Source organism: Erythrolamprus reginae, chromosome 1 (genome assembly GCF_031021105.1).
Source record: "Erythrolamprus reginae isolate rEryReg1 chromosome 1, rEryReg1.hap1, whole genome shotgun sequence".
Taxonomy (NCBI): domain Eukaryota; kingdom Metazoa; phylum Chordata; class Lepidosauria; order Squamata; family Dipsadidae; genus Erythrolamprus; species Erythrolamprus reginae.
The window spans coordinates 324,309,846-324,335,191 of NC_091950.1; the positions used below are offsets into that span (position 1 = coordinate 324,309,846).

General features: G+C 38.5%; 2 protein-coding genes across 2 annotated transcripts in view; one reads left to right on the forward strand and one right to left on the reverse strand.

Annotated features, from left to right (window-relative positions):
- The window catches only part of TFB1M (transcription factor B1, mitochondrial), a 32,327-nt gene that overhangs the window by 2,337 nt on the left and 4,644 nt on the right, over positions 1 to 25,346 (reverse strand). Inside the window, exons 4-5 of the mRNA XM_070733754.1 lie at positions 24,700 to 24,851; positions 16,594 to 16,713 (exon numbers count right to left, since the gene is read on the reverse strand). Of these exons, the coding sequence (XP_070589855.1) occupies positions 16,594 to 16,713; positions 24,700 to 24,851 (272 nt within the window). The remainder of the gene's footprint in view (positions 1 to 16,593; positions 16,714 to 24,699; positions 24,852 to 25,346) is intronic.
- CLDN20 (claudin 20) lies at positions 11,922 to 12,581 on the forward strand. The gene has a single exon (XM_070740122.1). It carries the CDS (start codon positions 11,922 to 11,924, stop codon positions 12,579 to 12,581), a length of 660 nt encoding a protein of 219 aa, XP_070596223.1.

Sequence of the window (25,346 nt, forward strand, 5' to 3'; positions counted from 1 at the left end):
AATATAATATGCTTTCAGGGAAATAGGAACAGATAAGTGAGATAAACACATTATAAAAACACTGTTGCAATGATTTAACTGTTGCCAGCAATTCTTCAAAATTGCAATTTCTGGATCTGTGATGCAAAAGTCTAACTAACTTCTAGATCAATAATGGCAAACATTTTTGTTGTTGCGTGCCGAAAGCACCCCCCCGCAACCATAATGCAATGCATGCGTGAACTTATCCATCGTGCCCTTCCCCTGTGTGCATACATGCATCACCCTCAGGCTCCCCCCCACCCCTGCACGTGTGACTCCCTCGTGCTTCCCTATCCCCATGCATGTGCATGTAACCTCTCTGTGCTCCTGTGCATGACCCCATGCACTCTCCACGTGCATGTGAGCACGCCCCCCCATGTGTGTGTCTCCCCATCCCTCACACATGTGCAGAAGATTTGAAAATCAGCTGGCCGGCAGGAGGCGTGCATGCGTGGTGGAACTGAGCTGTTGCGACGACTCATGTGCCACTAGAGAGGGCACTACATGCCACCTCTGGCACACATGTCATGGGTTCACTATCCCAGCCCTAGATGATATAATTTGATAAGATTTGCGCATGTGCCGAAGGGGTTTCTAGGTACTCCACCTCGAGCTCCGTAATAATTTATTATGTAAAGGGAAGTCTCTCCCTCAAAATACTATAAATCCTTCTTGAATAAAAACAGAGGGAAAAAGAATCCACAGACATCAAAGAGAAACTAAAGATTTACGGTTTTAAGGAAAGACGGGGATTCTTTCACTATAACGAGAGAGTGATAAAGTGAGTACAATAAATCTTAAAATGGCAGATGGAGGAGCAGACTCAAGCCTAGGGAAGATCGAAAAGAAGCTGGATAGATTGTTAGACATTGTCTCAGGATTTGAACAGAGATTTATTACAGTGGAGTCAACAATTGGAAATCTGGCTTCAGATGTTAAATTGATTTAAAAGGAGGCTGAGTTTTCTAATGGAAAGATTCAGAAAGTTGAAAAACAAGCGAAGGATCAGGATGAATTAATTAAACAAATGAATTATAGAATTGCTAATTTGGAGGACCGTCAAAGGAGAAGAAATTTACGTCTGCGTGGGTTCAGATCAGACTTTGCTTCAGGCTCAAACTTAAATGAAGCAGTAACTGCTTGGATTAATAAACATGCTGGTGTCCAAGTCGGCTCTGATGATATAATATGTGTCCATTCGGCTGCCCCGTGCAGAAATAGGGAGAGGCAAAGAGACATTGTTATGGCTTTGGTCAGTGAAAAAAAAGCGGAGATTGTTTACAAGTCTTTGAAAAGTTCTGCCAGCCTTAAACAAGATGGGAACGAGATAAGAGTTCTGAAGGATCTCTCTTGGGAAACCTTGAGAGCGAGAGCTGCCTTACACCCAATTTCAAGCTGTATTATTTATTTATTTATGTATTTATTTATGTATTTATTAATTATTTGTATGCCGCCCCTCTCCATAGACTCTCCAAGACTTTTCCAAAGTGGAAAAAGGTTTACTTGGGGTTTCCAGGTGCTATTTTGGTGTGCCAAGAAAATAAAATGTACAGGGCACGTACATTGGAGGAGGGAAAGCATTATTGGATCAACTGGGGATCGGGTTTGAAGAAGCTGGAGCACAAGGAACTATGGGTGAGACAAAAGAAGCAGAGGAAGAAGATCTTTTCGACAGTCGTAGTAATTAATTTTTACAAAGTGGAATAGGAGCGACTTAGGTAAACTAATAGGTCCCATGAAAGTGACTATGGAAATTTGGAAGAAATGGCAGGGGAAAATAGGATTATATAAATCTAAACTCATCGCTTTATGTAATAAATAGAGATAATGAAACAAATTTGAATAGGGTTATAGTAGAGCTGAAGGGAAGAGGGATAACTAAGATAGAATAGTTATATGAGAAGGATGGCAGGCCAAGTAGAAATCGTATAGAATGGTGGTTAGGTAAGGAAAGACAGCTACAAATAAATGCAATATGTAAATATTTCAATGAAAGGGAGAATAAAGAAGTAGTATTGAGGGAGGAGACAGGGTTAGAGAAAATAATAAGAGAAAAAAGTGAGGGTATGTTCTACCGGGCTCTCTGGTAGGAGAGGGTATAAAGGCGCAAGCAACCGATATATATAAGTTGTTAGTGCAGTCAGACAGGGACACGATTCAAGGATTGACTAAATGGTGGCAAAATGAGATACAAGTAGAGGTACAAGAGATGGAAAATACAGTAGAAAATATAAGGAAAATTAAGAATTAGGGAAATGAGAAGGAAAATATTACATAAGTGGTATTATACTCCCGTTCAACTCGCACATTTTCAGCAGAAGGTCAGGGGTAATTGTTGGCACGGCTGTCAAGATAAAGGAGTGTTTATGCATATGATTTGGGAATGCCCCATAGTGCAGGAATTTTGGCAAACAGTGCAAGAGGACATAAATAGAATGTTAAATATACAATGGACAATCACTAAGGAAATGGCAGTATTAGTTAAAAGTAATGCGATGGGAGAATTTAGAGAAATAAAACAAGCAGCAATAGAAAGCGCTTAGGCGGTAATAGTTTTGGGTTGGAAAGATGCGACAAAATGGATAATGCAAAATTGGTACAGGTACATGGTGGATCATATTCAAGTTGAAATGATGGATAAAAGGATAAATTTGGATAGTGAAACTGAATTGAGACAACTGATGGGACGGTGGGACAAAGTAAGAAGATATATGATGAGTAGACTCCGAGACCAAGCTATAAGAAATAAATTGGAATCACTCTATAATATGTAAATAGATATATTGCTCTTGGCTTAAAGTGGGTTATATAAGAAACACCCCCGATATGGTGGTGGGATATGTGTGTGTGTGTCGGAGTGGTGGGCATTTTTCATTATGCACTGTTTTATGTTGTGTGTATATTAAACTTGCTAAAAAAAATCAATAAAAATATATATTTTTAAAAAAGATGATATAATTTGATGTATCCCTTTGCTGTCATCTAATGTTTACAGATTTTTGTTGCCCAGATTTGTAGCCCTATTATACAGTAAACTCTTCTAGAACTAGAAGAATCTTTCTGTGTTATGGGAAAAGAGAATCCTGTTTCTCATTCATTTTTCTTCTGACTGATTGAAAATGATACTCTTGGCAACAGAATTCGGATTAGAATTATGAATTAGTGGGTTTCCCCCCTGAGGTTTACATGAAAATAAAAATAAGCTGAAATAAAGTACGTTTATATGAAAATAAAAATAGGGTGAAATAAAGTATGTTTATATGAAAATAAAAATAGGCTGAAATAAAGTATGACATCCTCAAAGAAGGCCTACATTTTTTTAAAATCCTGTGGAAATGCAACAGTTTACTGTTTACTCTATGACAGAGTCTGGGTTCTCAGAACACTTGGAAAGATGCAATGTTACTATGGAAACTAATATAAGAAATTACTGTTCACTTTGTAATTGGTTGCTTTGAAATTACTGACATTATATCCTATTTTTCAGTTCTGTAAATTAACGAGCTCCATTTCAACACACTGATTTTTGATAATAGTAGCTTTAGCATTTTATTTTGCAAATAACTTTAGCGGGGAATAAATGTTTACTGCAAACACAAAATCAGGTTTACTTAACAGGAAAAAACCTTGTACCTTCTGTCAACCGTTTTAAAAATGAATACAAATAAAACCCTGAATTTTGTTAGGTGTTGTAATAGACATGTAGTCTTAATTTTGCAATGGGTTTCAAAAAATAATAATGTTAAGAAGGGAAATGGCAAACTGAAGATAGGAATCAATCACAGCAGACAACTGCAGCAGAATGTTGAGCAGGCTGTCTGTAATTCCTCTCCAGATAAGGAGAGGACATGACATTGCTCACTAATACTTCTGATAGCTGCTCCTTGCAAGAAGGTTTCAAGATAGTGGTCTCCAGTGGAGCCAGAGCTCTCGGAGAGGAGGGAATAGCCAAACTTTTTCACACACCACGGTGTCAAACGAACAGTAGGATCACATACCAATCACTTTTGGAAATAGATTGTTAACTACTTTTCAGCTCTTGGGAACATTTGGATCCAAAAGTTTGATAGTACTGGTGAATTTCCTTAAATTGCTACTTAGAAGAAGTTTTAAATAAAAATTAAAGGGTTTAAAAGTGGTTTGAAATAAACAGCAGAACGTAAGAGGGAAGCGTAACATTCAAATTTGTAGGCAATTATCTATAGAAAATTATCCAAGTTGCACTGAGCTATCTGCAAAACCAAAACCAAACAAAAAAATTGACAAAAACTGTATGTCTATGTTAGCTGTACAGTATAGTATTAACCACTTCAATGTTTTCCAAGCCCATTTCCCTACTGACCAATTACTGGCTTTATTACTTCATTTTACACCCATCTTGCCCACTTTGAAACTGATCCCTCTGCATTGTTGTAATCCTCATCCTTGAAGAAATACAAAACTGTAAAATGAATCCAACCCTTTCCAAACAATTGGATTTTCTTTGTCTTTCCTTGGAGAATCCGTACTTCCCAGAAATGTTCTGGAAGGTTCCATGGTTTTAAACCACATTTTGGAGGTGCAGTATAGGGGTGTGTGAGAGTTTGCTAATAGAAGCCATCACTGGTTTTGGCTCCTCAGCTTCTCATTTTTATCATCTCCCTTAGGACTGATAGTTTAAAATTAATAAAATTCCTGTGGCAGGAATTGTTTCTTTTATAATAACACACAGAGAAAGAATAAGTCAATTATCAAAGCCACTACACTCTTACCTTTAGCTTTAAGCACTGATTAAATTTATATTAGTTCCTAGTATCATTATATATTAAAGTTTAATGAAGTTAAACAGAAACTGAAACATTTTTCAGCTTAAAGTCTGATTTTGAGTTAAATATTATGGTTATTATAACTGACAGATTTGCCATTTACCACAGAAATATAGAACCCAAGAGTATGGAAAGCTCTCCCCAGGGTGATTGTCTTATGAATAAAATGGGATTTTAGTATTGAGTAAAGATTTTAATTTGCTACTTTTAATCTTCTGCATATTGTTCCTTGGTGTTAGCTTGAATTTCGTTATCAACATTTAGATATTAGTCTCATATTTTTCAGATATCTGTCTCACAAATCAGAGATTGAAAAAAATGGGCTTTTTAGTTTTTCCTCTCAACTTTTTATCAGGATCTTTGTGGAACTGGGAAATTCTGACATTCACAATTCCTCCTCAGGGACATGCTGAATGGTAAAGGGGGGATGAGAGATAGAAGCGCAAGCCATCTCTATCCTGTAACACAAAATACTTAAGCTCTAGGAATATTTATTCAAAGTTAAATGTCTAATGCAGTACCAGGGAGGAAAGCTGATCTGATTAAAGTGAAGATGGCTGTACAGAACTATATGATAGTCCACTGGGTAAACTTAATTGTTTCTCCCAGAAGCTTTACGTTTTCTTGATTAGAAACATAGAAGACTGACGGCAGAAAAAGACTTCATGGTCCATCTAGTCTGCCCTTATACTATTTCCTGTATTTTATCTTAGGATGGATATATGTTTATCCCAGGCATGTTTAAATTAAGTTACTATGGATTTACCAACCACGTCTGCTGGAAGTTTGTTCCAAGGATCTACTACTCTTTCAATAAAATAATATTTTCTCATGTTGCTTTTGATCTTTCCCCAAACTAACTTCAGATTGTGTCCCCTTGTTCTTCTCTTCACTTTCCTATTAAAAACACTTCCCTCCGGAACCTTATTTAACCCTTTAACATATTTAAATGTTTCGATCATGTCCCCCCTTTCCTTCTGTCCTCCAGACTATACAGATTGAGTTCACTAAGTCTTTCCTGATACGTTTTATGCTTAAGACCTTCCACCATTCTTGTAGCCCGTCTTTGGACCCGTTCAATTTTGTCAATATCTTTTTGTAGGTGAGGTCTCCAGAACTGAACACAGTATTCCAAATATGGTTTCACCAGCGTTCTATATAGCAGGATCACAATCTCCTTCTTCCTGCTTGTTATACCTCTAGCTATGCAGCCAAGCATCCTACTTGCCTTTCCTACCACCTGACCACACTGCTCACCCATTTTGAGACTGTCAGAAATCACTACCCCTAAATCTTGCTAACACATAATTGCCAATACTCAGATTGAGGATTCCTTTTCCCCAAGTGCATTATTTTACATTTGGAAACACTAAACTGCAGTTTCCATTGCTTTGACCATTTATCTAGTAAAGCTAAATCATTTACCATAATACAGACACCTCCAGGAATATCAACCCCATTACACACGGCAAATAGGCAAACCTTCCCTACCAGACCTTCCCCTATGTCACTCACAAACATATTAAAAAGAATAGGACCCAGAACAGATCCTTGTGGCACACCGCTTGTAACCTGTCTCTGCTCAGAATACTCGCCATTAACAATAACTCTCTGATGTCTACGTTTCAGCCAGCTGCAAATTCACTGAACTATCCAGGGATTAAGTCCAATCTTCACTAATTTATCTATCAGCTCTTGATGTGGAACTTCATCAAAGGCTTTGTTGAAGTCCAGATAGGCAATATCCATGGCGCCACCTTCATCCAACACCTTTGTGACATAGTCAAAGAAATCAATGAGATTAGTCTGACATGATTTGCCTTCAGTAAAGCCCTGCTGATTTGGGTCCAATAAGTTATTGTTTTTTAGGTGCTGATTTATCCTCTTTTTGAGTAGAGTCTCCATCGTTTTAACTATAACTGATGTCAATCTAACTGGCCTGTAGTTACCAGCTTCTTCTCTACTGCCCTTCTTGTGGATAGGCACAACACTGGCCATTCTCCAATCCTCAGGAACATCTCCTGTTAACACGGATTGGTTAAACAAATCAGTCAGGGGGGTAGCAATGACAAATCTGAGTTCTTTAAGAACTCTGGGGTGGATGCCATCTGGACCCATTGCCTTATTTATCTTTAATCGTTCAAGTTCTTCTACGACATCGATTTCTAAGATCACTGGAGTTGAATCCGTACAGCTAGAAGCAATGCTATATCCATCTATAGTATTATATTGTAAGGTGTCTTTTGATAAAACTGAACAGAAGTAGCTATTGAAATGGTCAGCGACCTCCTTATTCCCACTTACAACAATGTCCCCTTGGAACATCCCCTCATTCTCCGCTTGAGGGGCCTCGCTAATATCTACAACATTCTTACCATTTAAATCCGCAAGAACATTATAGGAATTCGATACAGAGAGACCAAAATTGCTATGTTGTTGCTCCACTGCACATAATCTTCCAGAACTGACAGTTGTCCACACAGCCTTCCTCCTCGGGGGGCGCTGTGGAAGTGGAGGCTGCACACATGGCTACATTACAGCATGTGGCTGGGACAATCTTTCCACTTCTGACTGCAAGCTACAAACTAAGGACTGCAATCTAGATATCTTGCCATATAAACTAGATGTCCTTATGCAAAGAGGGCAGCACCCCAGGTTCCACAAGGTACTACGGAACATGGTACTACGGATTATGGTAAACAATTTTGAATCAACATGATAAGAACATTTGTGCAATTACTGGTTCTTGAAATAAGTTAATTATGATCATGGGATATGACTAAGGGATAACTGCTCCCAATCTGCGAGCAAGAGACTTGGAAGATCAATTGGATCAATCTGTCCTGCTCAGGAATGTATTTCTGAATAGTCAAATGAAGGAAGTTAGCATCCACCCCTCCCCTAGAGAAATGAAATATCTTAGGAAATATTGAAAAGGAAGAATATGTTTCCCTGGATGAAAAGATACATTTTATTTATTTATTTATTTATTTATTTATTTATTTGTTTGTTTGTTTGTTTGTTTATTTATTTCATTCATTCATTCATTCATTCATTCATTCATTTTACAATCCGAGTCCTCATTTTACCCAACTTGGAAAGATAGAAGGCTGAGTCAACCTTGGGCTGGTGATGAGATTTGAACCACTGACCAAAGCCAAAGCCGCTTCCTGCCCCCCTCCCTTCGGCTCCAGAGTGATAAGATTAAGATGTTCACCCTCAGGGCATGATAGCATGAGCCCTCTACCCATCTCACCACATGGCACCTGGGAAGATTGCATCAGCCAGCAAGGCTCAAGCAAACTTGGACTCGGGACAGCCTACAGAGTTGCCCCTGCATGGCCCCATGGGAGTCGGACAGCCAATTAGAGTGTATTTCTTGCAGATGAGCAGGAGGCCCTGCTAGAGTCCATGTTTTGTTTTACTGCAACTTTTAAATGGATTCAAGGAACCTATTAGGTGAACTACCCAGGCAATTCTAACTGACATTATGCATGGCTATTCCTTTAACACTGAATGTCAGTGTTGAACGTGGCAAAAATATGTTATACTGTCTGTATATAATTTTATTACAATTAGGAACTGCCTCATTTAACAAACATTCAGTTACAATGGTGATGTAAAAGAAGGTATGACCAATCCTACTTAAAACCTTCGCAGAGTTGACAATATATAGTTGCAATTTCACTTAGCGACTGCTATGATTAATGACCAAGCTGCCAGTGCCAATTGAAGTAGTTAAATAAGAACTATCTATACTGGCTATAAACCTGATTATATTTTGATCACCTCAGTGATGGAGTTACAGTTTTACCTTTGTATTTTCTTAGAAATAGAAACTGTTTAGTTTGTTAATGTGCAGAATTTTGATCGTGACCTTAATAAAAACCATAACACAAAATATTTCAATTCTATTAATATTTTAAAAACAACAAAAACCACAAGTGCAAGTTAAGTGTTATCTGGTTCAATTAGATCTGCTTCCAGACAATTCTCTTAGGATTGTCAATTTACCAATCATATCAAACCAATCCTCTGATCCATAACAATGCAAGACAATGTCAGGGATGAGCTGCTCCTTATTTTTTGCTTAGAGAAGGACAGGAATACATCCTTAAAGAGTTGCTCTGAGCTTGAAAAGAGTTACTTTGAGCTAAGCAGTCAATATTTTATGGCTTCCATTATATAGTAATAAACCTGCCCCAAGATCTACCCCAAGACAGGCCAATGTCAACAACTATTTGGCTTGTTCAGAATTTGTAGGCAATCAGACTAATAGGAACTTTAGAAATCATGGAGACTATGCAAAAGCAAACCTGAATCCCCGCTGCTTGAAGATTAATGAAACCACAATTACCACTATGTTTACTGTCAATGCTCACGTTACCAGGGAAAATAATCACATGCCCACCTGATGTTTGAAACAAATTGCAGCCTCCTCAATTCTGATCATTTTAGTGGGGCTGATGATACTTGTAAACCAAAACACCTGGAGAGCACCTGATTTACTGTCTCTACTGGATCACAAATCAGTGATTTCCCTTTTCCAGACAGAAAAGTCCAGACAATAAGAGAAGCTCCTATGTATCATATTGCATAATCAGCAGGTTTTCCTTGACATTTCTTTGCTTTAGAACTTGTTCTTGTTGACTTGTCAAAACCTTTACAGCTATGCTCTGTATTTATGATATAAGCTGCAAGCATTGCTTTTCCCCACGTAACCTTTAGAGTAAGGCAAATAATTATGGTAGTGTACAAGAAAAGACTAGAAAAGATTGAAGGCTTTAAACAGCAGGTATGTGAAACTCAGCCACGTATGTATGTATGTATGTACACGTACGTACCTACCTACCTACCTACCTACCTACCTATCTTTATATGTATTTCTCACATGATTATTTAGAGAAATTTCTATTTTGCTGTGTATCTCTGGGGTTCTGAGACTGATTAACAATATAAAATACCTTCATTCAGGTTTTACATGCCGTTTCTCTATAATCTCTTTTGCTTTTGTTAAGCAAAGTATTTTCTCCAATGCAGATTCATTAAACAAAGTAGCTCTTTATGCTCTGGTAGATGGTACTAAGACAATCAACAGCAAAGCACTGTTGCATACAGAGCACCAGAGACTGACTTCTGGTTAATAAAATAGCCAATGCAATTTTCAATGAGGAACAGAGACATTTACACTCAAAATAAGTTGTGTTTTTATAACTTCTGCTGTCATGGAAACATCTTAAACCTTTCCTTTATCAGTAAGTACTAAAACCTGTTATTGGTATCTGCATTATATGATATCTAAATATTGTTAAAACATGGGGTTTTAATATTTTTGTACATTTGTGTAATGTCAGCATTTACTAAAAAAAGCTACTGTTTAATTCTGGGATCATGCTGCTTTTAACATTTAAAGCTGCAAAAACTAACACTCCACAGCAATCTTCAGCAACAGTAAGCCAGGAGTCAAAGTGGTACCATTCAGGGCTGGTTTCTCCTTCTATCATAGTTGATGAAGAGATGGAGCTGGATCTATCATATTGTGGCAGAAAATAAGACACAAGGGATGTGAGAATTTAAAACAAAACAAAAAATTCCCAACAACATTGTTACTGCCCATTCAGTATAAGTCACTGACAGTAATTTAAAGCCAGTATAAGATTAGGACAAGGAAAGCAGTGAAGCTAATTAAATTAGTAAGTTCAACATGAAAAAAATATTTGAAAAACTTTAAGAAGCAAAGCTGTCCATAAGAATGTTTAATTAAAATCTGTCAAAGGGACACCCATTTTATACGTTGAAAATAAACATTAAGTGAAATATTGGTTTTAACATCATGAAGGATTGCATTTGTTAGTTTCATTTTGGAAATATTGTACATTGATATATATTTGTGAAAAGTGGCAATATAAATATGATACATATTTATCAATTTTTGTTCAATGCTCAGTTGACTCCTTAAGAATTTAAGGAAATCACAATTCTTGTAGAAGTATCCAACTTCCCAGTGCAACTAAATCAAGAGCACATTTAAATATACTGTACAGTATAAATAGGAAGTTATAGATATACAGTACAGTATACCTAATTTATAGTGTTGACCATCTCATGAGCAAGTGACTATGGGTGGCATACAATGAAACAAAATATCTAAAATAATTAACAAATATAAAAATCACTATGGTTGGCTATTCTGATTAATATTGCCAACGTTTTCAATTCTATTTTGAATGGATTGTGTCTTAGGTTTTCAGGAACTAATTTGCTTGTCTTTAAGATAAATTTTTCTTTACCATAAATGTTTAAAATGAAGCAAAGGAGAAGGTGAATTGAATTTAAAGTTACAGGGAGGAAAAATCCATTTTCAATCCTGAATGTGCTCAAAAGTAACTTGATCTTCTAAAAAGGAGCAATATTAAAATAAAGGTCTCTGTAAATGCCAGGAGTATTTACTTAAACTAAAACAATGAAATAGGAAAATAGTATCTGAATTCCAGCCTGAATATTCTTTGCAAAAATGGAGAAGCTATATCGACGTGCATTTCAATTCAAATTCAAGACCTAATACTGTATTGCTTATAGGGTTAGAAATACATTTAAAAAAACCCTCATACTGTATTACAAAATGGATCGGAAGCTTCTAAGCTGGCCAATAAGGGCACAAATCTTTCCTTGATTTTTTTTTTTGGGGGGGGGGCACAAGATATACCCCATTTTTACATTTTACCATTTCATTTGCAGCTTCTACCACTGTGGCTGATTATCAGCACCTCCTTGTGCTCAGTTGTTCTCATGCACTACTCATTTATAATCATGCCTCTTCAAGTGCCCGGTGTACATCTGCTCAGTCCTTTTGTAGCCTTCTCATCTGCTGCAGGGTCACGTTTAGCAAGCCATTCAAGTTAGCCGTTATTTCAAATGCAAGCACTCTTGTTTGCTCATTTCTCCTGCCTTTGCCCTTGCCACTCTCTCTCCCCTCCTCCTCCTCCTCTCACATACAGACAACTACAGCCTTGGCTGGGGAGCCACCAGACAGTAACACAGGTTTACAGCAACAGAAAAGAAACAAGCAGACAAAAGGTGACGGCAAATCTCATCATGGCATCGTCCGCTCTCCAGTTTTTTGCTTTCGTCCTAGCCTTGTTTGGTGCTTTTGGCGCGATCGCAGCCACCCTGTTGCCCAACTGGAAGGTGAATGCAGACACGGGCTCAAATATAATCACGGCCATCACTCAGATGCAAGGGCTCTGGATGGACTGCACATGGTACAGCACCGGGATGTTCAGCTGCACGCTGAAATATTCAATCCTGTCTCTCCCTGTTTACATCCAGGCAGCAAGGACCACCATGATTCTGTCCTGCATCCTCTCCATTTTTGGGATCTGCATCGCCACAGTGGGGATGAAGTGCACCCTCCTGGGAGGGGACAGAGAGACCAAAAACCACACGTCAATTGCCGGAGGAGTATTCTTCGTTTTGGCAGGAATATCTGGCTTGATACCAACAGCCTGGTACACGAAAGAGATTATTTCAAAATTTCTGGACCCAACTATTCCAGAAAGCAATAAGCAAGAACCAGGAGGAGCAGTTTACGTTGGATTTATTTCGGCTGGACTTCTGCTTGCAGCAGGTGCCATCTTTGGCACTTCCTGTTTTAAGAAACAGCAGAGAGCAGGGATTTATCCTAACAAGGAGCAGAACCTGCACCTGGCGGCCCGGCAAATGGACACAGGCTACAGCCTAAAGGACTATGTGTAAATATGGTGGTAGACCCGTCTATCAAGGTGGTTTATGTAATCTTGATTTTATAACAATGCAGTTGATGGAAGCCTTATAATTGCATTGGGTGAGGTGTTTATTTATTTAAAAAAGTAAAAGATGCTCAGAATTTAAAATAACTAACCAACCATTTATTACTGATACTGATTTGCAACTGAATTATATTGAGAATGGGGGATGGGGTATAAATATAAATCAGTTACAATAGTTCGTATCTATCACATGCCACATTTAGTATCACCAAGTGTCTTATTTGAATAACAGCACCAGCTGAACTGAATCTGCCTTACTGGGGATTTGTGTGTGTTGTTTTTAAATGTTAGCTGCATTTCTCAATGTCAGTTTTCAACGACTATGATAAATGGTATATCTCCAGATTTCTTTGAAAGAATAAGAATTATCCCAACATATTTGAGGATTATCTGTCCTCAGACTCCATGTCTCACAATAACTGCCACTCATTCTGCTTTCTTTGAAAAAATGTGTACTTCATATTTTGGCATTAATTTTAAGTGTCAAACACAGCAAGACATACCTATTTATATTTACAGGACATTTTTTTAAAAATCCCCCCCCCCAGCTTCATTTTCTACCAGTCTTAAATAACATACAACTAAACTTTATTAAGTAAACTCTTTCAATTGTCAGTAATTAGTAAATACTTCAGCAGTATTTAAAGCTGTATGTCATCTAGCTATTATCTATACTTTATGCAAACTATTTACAAATCAATCTTTAAGAGGTTCCAAAGATTTTGGCTATTTCTCACTCAGAGATTTAGCAGGCAATGCTAAATTTTTTAATAATGATTTTGTCAGCATTCTTTGAATCTTTTTCTTGTGACCATCTGCAAAAAACGATGATTGGTCACAAAGTAACTATTCATTTCCATTCAAGAGGAAAGATAAAATTTGAACATGTTGACATATAGCACAATATAAAGAGCAAAGTTTGGATCAAAAGCTTGAAATACAATTTGAGCTACCTGTAGATTTCTATAATTCATATTTTTTTAATGTCAGCAACATTGTTACTCCACCAAAAGATTAATTATTTGTTTCTTACATAAGAATTACAGCATGAGTTTTTAGTTAGAAAAATAAAAGGATGTGTAGAGGCTATTAAAATTATACATATTATGACAAAAATGGAGATATAATTTTTCTATCAAAAACCAGAATCATGGTTTGTTTTTTTAAATTAAGAAATTTTCCCATTGAGCAAAACGCAAATCAAAAAGAAAAAAGTTCAAAAAAATAAAAAAGGAATTAAAGTGAATAAAATTGTAAGTGATTCAAGACCTTCTTTTCAATAGATAATTACAATCTTATTATCCCTCCTCCCTCAAGTCCTGTCGGTCCCTCATTTAATCCATATATTTAATAATGGTTAAATCTATAAGACATTATGGGCCTTCAGAGTCATAGTTATAGAATGGGAGGAGGTAAAGATTTGGGATTGATAAAACACACTGTTACATTTTAAAAATGTAGTGGGTAATTTTTTTTAAACAAGACTCATCAACTGCAGGGAAATTAAGATTATTAGGTATTAGTAAGCCATGGAAATTATCCATTATCTCCAGTAACAGAGGCAATAAACCTTTCCCTGCTGCAAGGGAACCACAGTGAGTTTTGCCACTACCTTAACTGTGAAATCAGCACAAGGATTCTGATTACTTCGTAAAACTCTGGAAAGTGTAAAACACAAACTCAAAATATATCACCTATGTTTGGCTAACATAGCACTTCAGTTTGCAAAACATTAATAAAAATGGATTATATACAAACACACACACAAAATCTTTCTCTCTAAAGGGGCACTAAGTATATAAATGCCGATTCATTTTTATCACAAACATGTGATTGTGCCAATTCTGAGACATATGCAGAAGTAATCTTAAGTACATGTACATTTAAAATAAAAATAAAGCCTCAACTTTGAAGAGAAATTGCCCTAAACCAGGAAAAACTTTATAGCAGCAATATAACTGCAATTGAACAATGAATATCAAGATGTTATTATTTTCATGATATAAGACCAAAATAAATTGGAGTAGACTGGTAGAGGGCATTCTGGAAGCTAAAAGTGATGAGCAACCTGGGAGCAACTTAACCAGTATACCATCTTGGAAATAAGTGTTTCACTATAGCAATTCTTTCAAAATAAGGCCCCATAATAGCCATTTTGTAAAAGTACCTATGAAAAATTATCTTGATCTATCTAGTCTATGCATTCCCACCACAGTACATGATAGCCAATGAATATCACCATTTTCTTCTATATGAAATCATTTTTAGGAAAATGACTATAAATAGTTCAAAAATCAACATGCTGCATTTGGGAAACTAGGAATTCGTAGCTAGAAAATTGGAAAACATTTGGCAAATTAGCTGCAGAAGATTGAAGAAATACCCTGAAAAAAGGCAATGACAGGCCATTTCCATATTGTTGCCATGGAATTTGACAATTCTGATATCTGCCCAATTTATTTCAAAAGTACACAATACTTTTGTATTGTATACTTTTAAGGTACAGTACTAGTCACTTTCAAGGCTATTTATTTGCATACCATCCCTTTCCAAAGGTTTTAGGAGGTTAACAATTTTAACATACAATATTTCTTCAAGTTTTCATAGACCGCCAAGAATGACAAAGTTAAAAAAAATGAAATTAAGAGATATACAAGTTATGTGCCTGCAAATCCCACCTACAATCATAGCACTCTCTCCTCCTACGGAAAGAGGAATAGGTAAGCTTTTAAACCTTGCTTAAAACCAAGGAGGAACAATGCTGGCTAAATTTCTGGAAGGAGAGAGTTCCATAGAATAGGAATAACTACCGTAAATACCCACTTTGGAGGGCAGACCAGATGCCCATCTCACAGAAATAGGACCTGGAAGGAGTTAACCCTTAGATAACCAAGTCTTGAGGTACATTGGGCCTTAACAGTGACAATAACCAGCAAGGATATACTTGGAAACTGTCTAGCAACCAATGCAGCCACCAAACTAGTGGATTCACCTGAAGATACAGGAATACTGTACATACATCAGTGCCCAGCCCACTGCATTTTATACTAGCTGTAGCTTCTGAATGCTCATTAAGGGCAGCTCCAAGAACTGGGAAGGTATTCCCATTGAGTCCATTTATTTCATTTTAACTTAATGTGAGATGAAAACCTAGCTACTATAGTATGCATTTATTCAATAAAACATGGCATAAACAAATTATGACTTATGCAAAAGAGCAACACAATTATCATCAGAAATTTTTAAATCGTCATAAGGCAGCAATAAAGAGGAAACATGCAACATCACAGAAAAATAATCACTCTATTTCTTACATTAGAAAGAATATAATTAGGACTAGGTTTTGGAACTGGTTCAGGAAAACCTTAGAACACATTTGTTTTTGGAATAATATTTTACTTGAGTTTTTATTCTCAAAATCAGAATGCAGCCACCTCTAAGGAAATCTTGTCTCAACAAAGTGATACAGCGAACTAAAATAGTGATTTCCCAGAGGTATGTCAGCCTTTATTGTTGCAACGCATGTGTGATTTCCTACAGATCCTACAAATTATTTAACTAAGAGTTTGATACTCCTCTTGGGTAGCCCTATAGGGCTTCCTACTACTCAAGACATCTTAAGAATGTTGATACACCTTTGGGGTACTTGGAATTTATCTGAACATTTTTTCACCTGTTACTTTTTCCTCTTTTATTGATTTGCCTTCCTTTTGAACACTGCCTTTACATCTTTCTCTCTCATCTTCACTAACAATTTATCTCTCTTCCCCCCCCCCCCCAATTATAAATGCCTTCTTATTACTAAATTTACTTTTTAGTATTTTTGGAGCTAATCCAACGAACTTCATGAATATTTGGTGAAATTAGAATATGTCTACGTCTTTAGGCTAACAGCTTTGTGAATGGCTGAACTGAACTTCAAACACTGATTTTAATGCAAAAAGAAAGAACAGACTGACCTCTGGCTTTGGAACAAAAGCTTGACCAGGAATTGTGAAACCTTTGTTAACAGTGCATAGGTGTTGACACATTATAGAAAGCCTACTTCGCTGTCTGGATGTTGTACTAGCTGTGAGTCTCTGTGGGGAAAAAAAGTTTTTGTAAATGAGTATAATCATTAATGTAACACAACCAAATAAAAGAGTTCTTTAGAGCAACACAGGATCAGATTATCTCTGAGACCGCCTGCTGCCGCACGAATCCCAGTGACCGGTGAGGTCCCACAGAGTTGGCCTCCTTAGGGTCCCGTCGACCAAACAATGTCGACTGGCAGGACCTAGGGGAAGAGCCTTCTCTGTGGGAGCCCCGGCCCTCTGGAATCAACTCCACCTAGAGATTCGCACTGCCCCCACCCTCCTTGCCTTCCAAAAGAGCTTAAAAACTCATCTTTGCCGCCAGGCTTGGGACTTTTAGATTTTCCCCCTGACCACTGAATGCCTTAAATATGATTGCTGAATGTTTGGTTAATAAGTTTTTCTTTTAATTGTTTTTAAATTGTAGTATTAATTGGATTTACATTATTGTTCTGTTTTTATATATGCTGCAAGCCGCCCCGAGTCCTTGGAGAGGGGCGGCATGCAAATTCAATTAAATCCAATTAAATAAATGAAGAAGATGCACTTAAGTCAGTATGCCAGAAAGTCTTACTGACTATTGGAGAAACCGAACTGGCCCAAAAGAAAGACCAAGTGAAGAACAGAATGAAGGCATAGGAAGATAAAGCACTTCATGGCCAGCACATTATGATGATGATGAAAAATTAGATAATCTGGCAAGATTTATTCTTCAGAAATCCATATTAATGTTTGGTAATTATTACACCATTTTAAAGATGTTTACACACTGACTTTTTAAAAATAATTTGCTTTAAAAAAACTTTCCACAAATTGACTGGTCAAATTGGCCTACATTTTCCCAAATTCTCTTTTTAAGCTTTTCAAAAATATGCACATTGTCTCTCCTTTAGTCATCAAGCATATTAGGCATTCTACAGAATTATTCAAACGTAATGAGTAGATGTTTAAATACACAATAGCAAATTGCTTTAATTTCCTATCAAATATAATTTATGCTACTCTAGTCATGTGAACTTGTTCAAATGCAAAAATAAAATCGGGTAATGGGAAGCTCAAACTTCAATCTTGCTCTTCATGGGGGCCAAGTGAAACATATTTCTTGTTGCAGAAGTTGAAAAAAAATTAAGAATTGAGTAGTTTTTTCCTTTTCTCTGTTAATTTTGCCATCGTTATTAACCATCTGGGATATTGGTATTTTTAACTTCCTGTTAGACTGAACATATTTGTTGTTCTTTGACTTTCTTTGCAACCTCAGTTCACTGTGGCCTTTAGATTTCCTGACACCATGTCTACAATTCTCAGTTATTGTTAGTCCTATAAAGTAGACCAGACTAAGAAACCAATGCCATATATATCTGAAGTTAGTTTTATGGAAAATCTATAATGACAGAATCTTGCAAATCTTGCTTCCCCCCCCCCCCCCCCCAATTTTATCTCCATGTGAACTAGAGAGAAGCTTTTCTCCAATTAGTTTCTTGGAGTAGACTTGAGTCACAATTGTCTGAATATTGCTTTCCTTCCAATCCTTCAAGGCTATTTCCTATGCCTTCTACAGCTACAAGTAGTAGTTACTTAATGGCAACTCTATTGTTAGATTATATGGTTAAGCAAGGATTCTTATGATCGTGATTTGCAATCTTACTGCAGTTTCTCCATTGACTGTTAGAAACCAGTGAAGCATGCCAATGGACATCACAGGACTGTGGGTCACTGATGGTTTTAAATGCCTACCAGTTGTGAAAGCCTGAATCTCGGTCACATGCTGCAATGGTCATAAGCTACTTTCTTCAGAACTATTGTAACTTTGAATGGTCGCTAAACAGGGCAGTCTTTAAGCAAGACTATTTCACAATAACACCAACCTCAAGTCCAAAATTAAAACAGGAACAATAATTATTAATCTATGTAAAAGATAAAGAAAATGACAGGGGTGAGTTGGGAAAAGTCAGGACTTGAAAAATAATTTTAAATAAAAAAATAGTAATAGAAAATCAGATATATCTAAAACCTTTAGATATGTCTAAGACATGAAACCTCCCTTACTTTCCATCAGTCTAAAAGGGGCTATTAAAAATAATGTTATATCATTTTTCAAATACAATAAACTAGATCACATTCTAAGTTTGCTTTATATTGTTTAATCTGTGTCCATCTTCTCCCCACTTCCCGCTTTCTATCTCAGGCAGCTATTCCACCTCTACTACGTACTTTCTTACTCCTTCTCCCTCCTTATACTTCCATTCCCTTCTCCTTCCCTCCTTTCTACTCTTTCTCTGCTCTCTCCCTTTCCTTCCTACTTCCCACCCACCCTCTTAACCCTTCCCTAAGTGGATAGTTCTATTACCATTACATGACAGACTAAAATGCTTCATAATCCTTCATATCCTTCATAATCATCCCTCTTTTTTCAAAATCTCCTATCTCTTATATTTAAATCTTGACTTTAGATACATGTATTTTAACTCACGCTACCTCCTTATGCCTAGTTTTGTCTACCACCAACCAATTCAATTTTATTGCAGATTAATTGCAATAGATAGGTTATACAGATGATTGTTGTTTCTAGTGCTTCTTAATTTTAGGCCTCATTGCTTCATCTACTTTTTTAATATAGCATTAGCAATAGCAAAAGCATTTAGACTTCTATACTGCTTCACAGCCCTCTCTAAGCAATTTATAAAATTAATATATATTGGGTCCTCATTTTACCCACCTTGGAAGGATGGAAGGCTGAATCAACTTTGAGCCTGGTGAGATTTGATCTGCCAAACTGCTGGCAGCCGGTGTTAAGCAGAACTACCGTGTTTCCCCGAAAGTAAGACAGTGTCTTACTTTCTTTTTACCCCCAAAAGCCCCACTACGTCTTACTTTCGGGGTATGTCTTACATTGGAAAAAAATGGAAAGGGTCCTTTCAGCGGCGCAGCAGCGAGGAGGCGAAGATTGGGGTTTCCCCTTTGCGTGGGCGGCGGGGAAGACCCAGGGAAGGTTTCTTTGGCCGCCCAGCAGCTGATCTGCTCGGCAGCGCGGTGGCAGGGAGAGGCTTGCGGCCGCCGAGCAGGTGGGAGAGCTCGGCGGCAAGGCACAAAGGATTTCCCTCGGTGCACGCGTGGAGCCGCAGACGCGTGTCGGGGAAGTGTGTGTCTGGAGGGGAGGAGCCGCTCTGCGCAGTTGGGCAGCCCCACCTGCCTGCCGGAAAGGAGGCGGGCGAAGGAGGGCGCAGCTCCGGCCGCCCGCTCGACTCGCTTCGGACCAGCGCCGTCCTTCGCTTTGCCAAGCTGGGGAAGAGGCGGTGGCGGCGAGGCGAAGGACGGCGCTCCCCTCCGCTCGCTTCGGACCAGCACCGTCCTTCGCCTCGCCGCGGCGCCACCGCCTCTTCCCCGGCTTGGCAAAGCGAAGGACGGCGCTGGTGCGAAGCGAGCCGAGCAGGCGGCCGGAGCTGCGCCCTCCTTCGCCCGCCTCCTTTCCGGCAGGCAGGTGGGGCTGCCCAACTGCGCAGAGCGGCTCCTCCCCTCCAGACGCGTGTCGGGGAAGCGGGTCGGTTGCTGGGACGAGCGCCTTTGCTGCAAGCCGCCGCCCGCTCGGCTCGCTTCGCACAAGCGCCGTCCTTCGCTTTGCCAAGCCGGGGAAGAGGCGGTGGCACCGCGGCGAGGCGAAGGATGGTGCTGGTCCGAAGCGAGCCGAGTGGAGGGGAGCGCCGTCCTTCGCCTCGCCGCCACCGCCTCTTCCCCGGCTTGGCAAAGCGAAGGACGGCGCTGGTCCGAAGCGAGCCGAGCGGGCGGCGGCTTGCAGCGAAGGCGCTCGTCCCAGCAACCGACCCGCACCGAGGGAAATCCTTTGTGCCTTGCCGCCGAGCTCTCCCACCTGCTCGGCGGCCGCAAGCCTCTCCCTGCCACCGCGCTGCCGAGGGAACCGCCGCCAGGGCTGCTGCCGCGCTGCCGAGCAGATCAGCTGCTGGGCGGCCGAAGAAACCTTCCCTGGGTCTTCCCGACATCATCCGGCTCCCCCCCCGCAATACCCCGTGTTTTCCCGAAAGTAAGACATATGTCTTACTTTCGGGGTACGGCTTATATTAGCCGACCCCCCTGAAACCCCCGATACGTCTTACAATCGGGGAAACACGGTAGCCTGCAGTACTGCACTCTAACCACTGTGCCACCGTGGCTCTTAAAAAAACCATCTTTTATTTGAGTTAACTCATTGTTACTTTAATTCATCTCCCCCCCCCAAGAATACACCCAATAAAAAATCAAAATGTGACTTTCAACAAATCTTGTGGTCTTATATTGACAATAATACTATTCTTTTGTACCTTACTTTACATCAGTAACATCAATATCATAATAATTCTTACATTGTGATTTACTCACATTTATAGATTATTCAAATCCTATATCAGGAAAACTTTATATGTAAACACATTATCTGCTATAAAAATTTAAAAAATTAATAATGTTATATATTCTAATACTAAAATCTAAGAAAAGGAAAAGAAAAAATATGATTAATCATCTTATTATTAATTCGCTTATTGGATTGAATTATGTTAAAATCATAGAGGAGCTGAGCCAGTCCTGCGGTGTGTTTGCACATCCGCCTCTCACTTGCTCTCGCTCTCCTAGCTGTGAAACACTATTTCTGCAGCAGACACTCTTTTTGCCGGGGGTGAAAGACTAAGCAAGAGGCGGGTACATGCACACCTCCGGAGCGTTCTGAAAGGTGCTCCCGCCTGCGAGGAGGTGGCAAGGCCGGGATCGATGCTTGCCTCCTTTTCCTCGCAGGCAGGAGCATATTTTAAATTGCCATAGACAGAGCCCAGATGAGCCGAGCTAGTCCCGCGGGGTGTGTGTGCGCACCTGCCTCTTGTTTGCTCTTGCTCTCGTGGCCAAGATTGCCCACCGCAAAAAGAACGGCTCCCATTATGTCCTCTCCCTTTCCCTGGAAAGTAGTTGAGGGAGCTTATTTTGGGGGAGAGGTTTATTTCAGCGTATGCGCTGAAAAGCCTGATTGTCCTTATTATTGGACATATATTATTTTGGGGAAAACAGGGTATTAAGAAGTGTTTAAAGATTAGAAAGATGTCTGCAATAACTCTGAAGAATTTATTCTATTATCATAATTGTGTCACTGATTTTATGTTACGTCAGCCTTATCACTTAATTTAAGAAACTTACCAACAGTGCTACTTTGCATCCCGTTTGAACTACACTACATGCAAAAACACTATAATTTTCATGTCACATATGAGAAAACTTGAAAGCACGTACAGCTCACTCTTGCTATATAAAGCAGACGGCATTTATGTTCTTAGGTCTTTCCTTTTCCGCCTAAATGTCAGGAGGCAGCTCTTCCCCTTTTCCAACCTGGTTAGCTCTAAAATCCTCATCCGTCAGCCATACCATGAAGCTTAGAATAGCAGTTCACACTACCAATTATTTCAGAAAACTGAACTGAAATGCCAGAAACTACAGGAACCAAGTTCTGATAAAAGAGCTTTGTCTCCCTACCGCGCCATCTGCAGAGGTTGGCACTGATGATCACTAAAACTCAACTAGAACATTAGGAAAGAAACGGAACATTTGCAATGCACATTTAAAAAGGCACACTTTAAAAAAGATTCAGGACCCCATCTTACTGGGACAGTACTTTTTGTTATAGAAATAGATTTCCAAAACTGAATTAGTTAGGGAAGAAAAAAAATCAATTCAGATGTGTTAAAATGCTCCAGCTGACAGATTCTTCTGAAATGTTCCTATTTTTCAGCCACATTTCTGGCATCAATTCAGAGAATTCTCAACAGATTTCTCCCCCCCACCCCCCCAATTTTCCAGAGCACTGGTACATCTTCTGTCTTGTTATGGAAAAGAGACATAAAAGAAACCTCCCTTACTGATCAAAACCTTATTTGCCCAGAACTGTGGACTAATATAAGTACAGGTAGTCCTCAACATGCAACAGTTCATTTAGTGACCCTTCGAAGTTACAACGGCACTGAAGAAACTGACCAATGACCATTTTTCACACTTGAGTGAGTTGCAGCATCCCCAGGGTCACATGATCAAAATTCATATGCTTGGCAAGTGGTTCATAGTTATGACAGATGCAGTATCCTGGGGTCAGGTGTTCAGCTTTTATAAACTTCCAACAAGCAAAATCAATAGGAAATCCAGATTCACTTAACAGCCATGTTACTAACTTAACCAGTGTAACTATTCACTTAACTATGGCAAGAAAAATAATAAAATGGGACAAACTCACTTAGCAACATAAATTTTGGACTCAATTGCAGTCATAACTCGAGAATAAACTGTATCAGCTCTTTATGCCATGATTATTTTCCTCAGAAAATGTTCCTTCATTGTGCCCTGTTTTGTGTAGCATGTTTAAAGTATGTAAAACCACCCAATGTGAAAAAACCAATGAAACTTTCTTCACAGGGTTAAAATAGAATAATGTACAGCCAAGGCTATTAACTGCGTTGCTGTTATGAATGCCTATTGATGCCTAATTAAAATGTTCAGGTCAAATACAGATAGTCCTTGACTTACAACCATTCATTTAACACAGTGGTTCTCAACCTGGGGGTCAAACTCCATTTCACAGGGGTCACCTAAGATCACGGGAAAGACAAATTTCCCATGGTTTTAGGAACTAAAATGTCTATTCTGGCACCTTGGAACATATTTTTACAATCCGACCAATCAGGCGTTTACAGTGGGTGTGTGTGTGTGGGTGTCCCTCTGACCTTCCTGCCAATCAGCTTAAAGCTCTGTTGGGAGAATTGGGGCTAGACTAGATTGGGGGTCACCACAACATAAGGGACTGTATTAAGGGGTAGTGGCATTAGAAAGGTTAAGAACCACTGATTTAGCTACCATGGTATTGAAAAAAATGACTTATGACTGGTCCTTGCAATTACAACTGTCATAGCATCCTCAGTCATGTGATCAAAATTTGGATGATTGGCAACCAGCATGTATGTACAACAACTACAACATTCTGGGGTCATGTGATCACCACTCATGATCTTCCCAGCCAGCTTCCACCAAACAAAGTCACTTTCAAGTCACTGGAAGCTGCATTCACTTAAACACTATATGATATATTTAACTATTGCAATGATTCAATTAACAACTGTGGCCCCCCCAAAAAAGGTCCTAAAATTTAGTGCAACTCACTTAACAATCACAATCTCTTGGAAACAAAAATTCTGGTCCTAATTGTGGCTGTAAGCCAAGCACTACTTGTATAATGATGAAGAAATGATGAAACTCATATCATGATAATCACAACACAAATTCAAATAACTTTTTGAACTTTCATCCCAATACAAATACATTATTACAAGTAGATTCATTATATTATTAGTATCATGACACAGGTGTTGTCATTTCCTGCTCCTTTAGTTACCTATTCTAGTCCTGTCTTTTGCATATTTGACTTTGGGCCAGTACCTCTCTCTCTGCCAAATCTATCTCACAACAGGGCTGATGTGGAGATGTTGATGTAGGAGGCAGAAGAAACAGTAGGTATACTAGCCAACTTCAATTATTGATAAAAATAATAAAGGCAGGAAAAAATAAATAAAAACCAGTCATAACCACTAACTTTGGAGCTCTCAATGTGTTGCAAACATAGAATTACTTCCCATTTATGCATTTCCAGTTGTATGCAGTTGTCACATGCATACCCTGCTGTCTTGAAGGGATCTTCTACCATGCCTAGAGAAAACTGCAGATACCCAGGACTTGCAGATTGAAGAGAATCTTGCTAACCTCTTGCTACAGACAGCTGATAACAAAATAATTTATTTAAACACACTGTATATGGTGGAGAAATAATGATCCATTCTCTATGACAGCTAATGAATGCTTTCCCCATTATACAAATGGATCAAACTACAAGAACAGTTGTATTTAATAATTCTTAATGTACCAATTGCTGATATTTTTGTTAATTAATGACATAATAATTCAATAAAACAAACTCACCTCTGCAACTTCTTTCTGAAAAGTCAGTGTCATCGATATCCTACCATAACTAAAAGGCCCATCTCGATTAGATATATTCTCAAGCCACTGGATTATTAGTGGAGTTGAGACACTGAAAGGGAGGTTTCCAATAATATGTATGTCTGGAGGATCTATAAAAGACAAAAGTTAAAACACAAATGTATTTTCTTGCTCAAAAGCCTTAATCAGAATCAAGGATCAATATACTGTATTAAATTCTGTTAATTAATAAATACTGCTTTTAATATATATTCCAATATAATAGGACACATTTTTAAAAATGAAAAGACAATTCTCAGGTTCTATTTTTTAAATTAATTTATCATAATATAAAATACAGAAATACAAAGAATAATGAGAATAATGGAGAAAAGGAGAAGGAAAAGGGAAAGAGGAAAAAGAGTAGGGAAAAGAAATAAAAAAGCATTGACTTTCAACTCTTTTCGGTGCAGTAGAATAAACTAATAACACACCTCAACTTTTTATTTTTACATAGTCTGTCTGTCTGTCTGTCTAACAAACCACTCACGCACTAATCACGAAATCTCCAGAACCATAATGACTACAAACTTGAAATTTTGCCACGTATGTTCCTCTTGGTTTTTAGATGCTCATTAAAAAAGGAT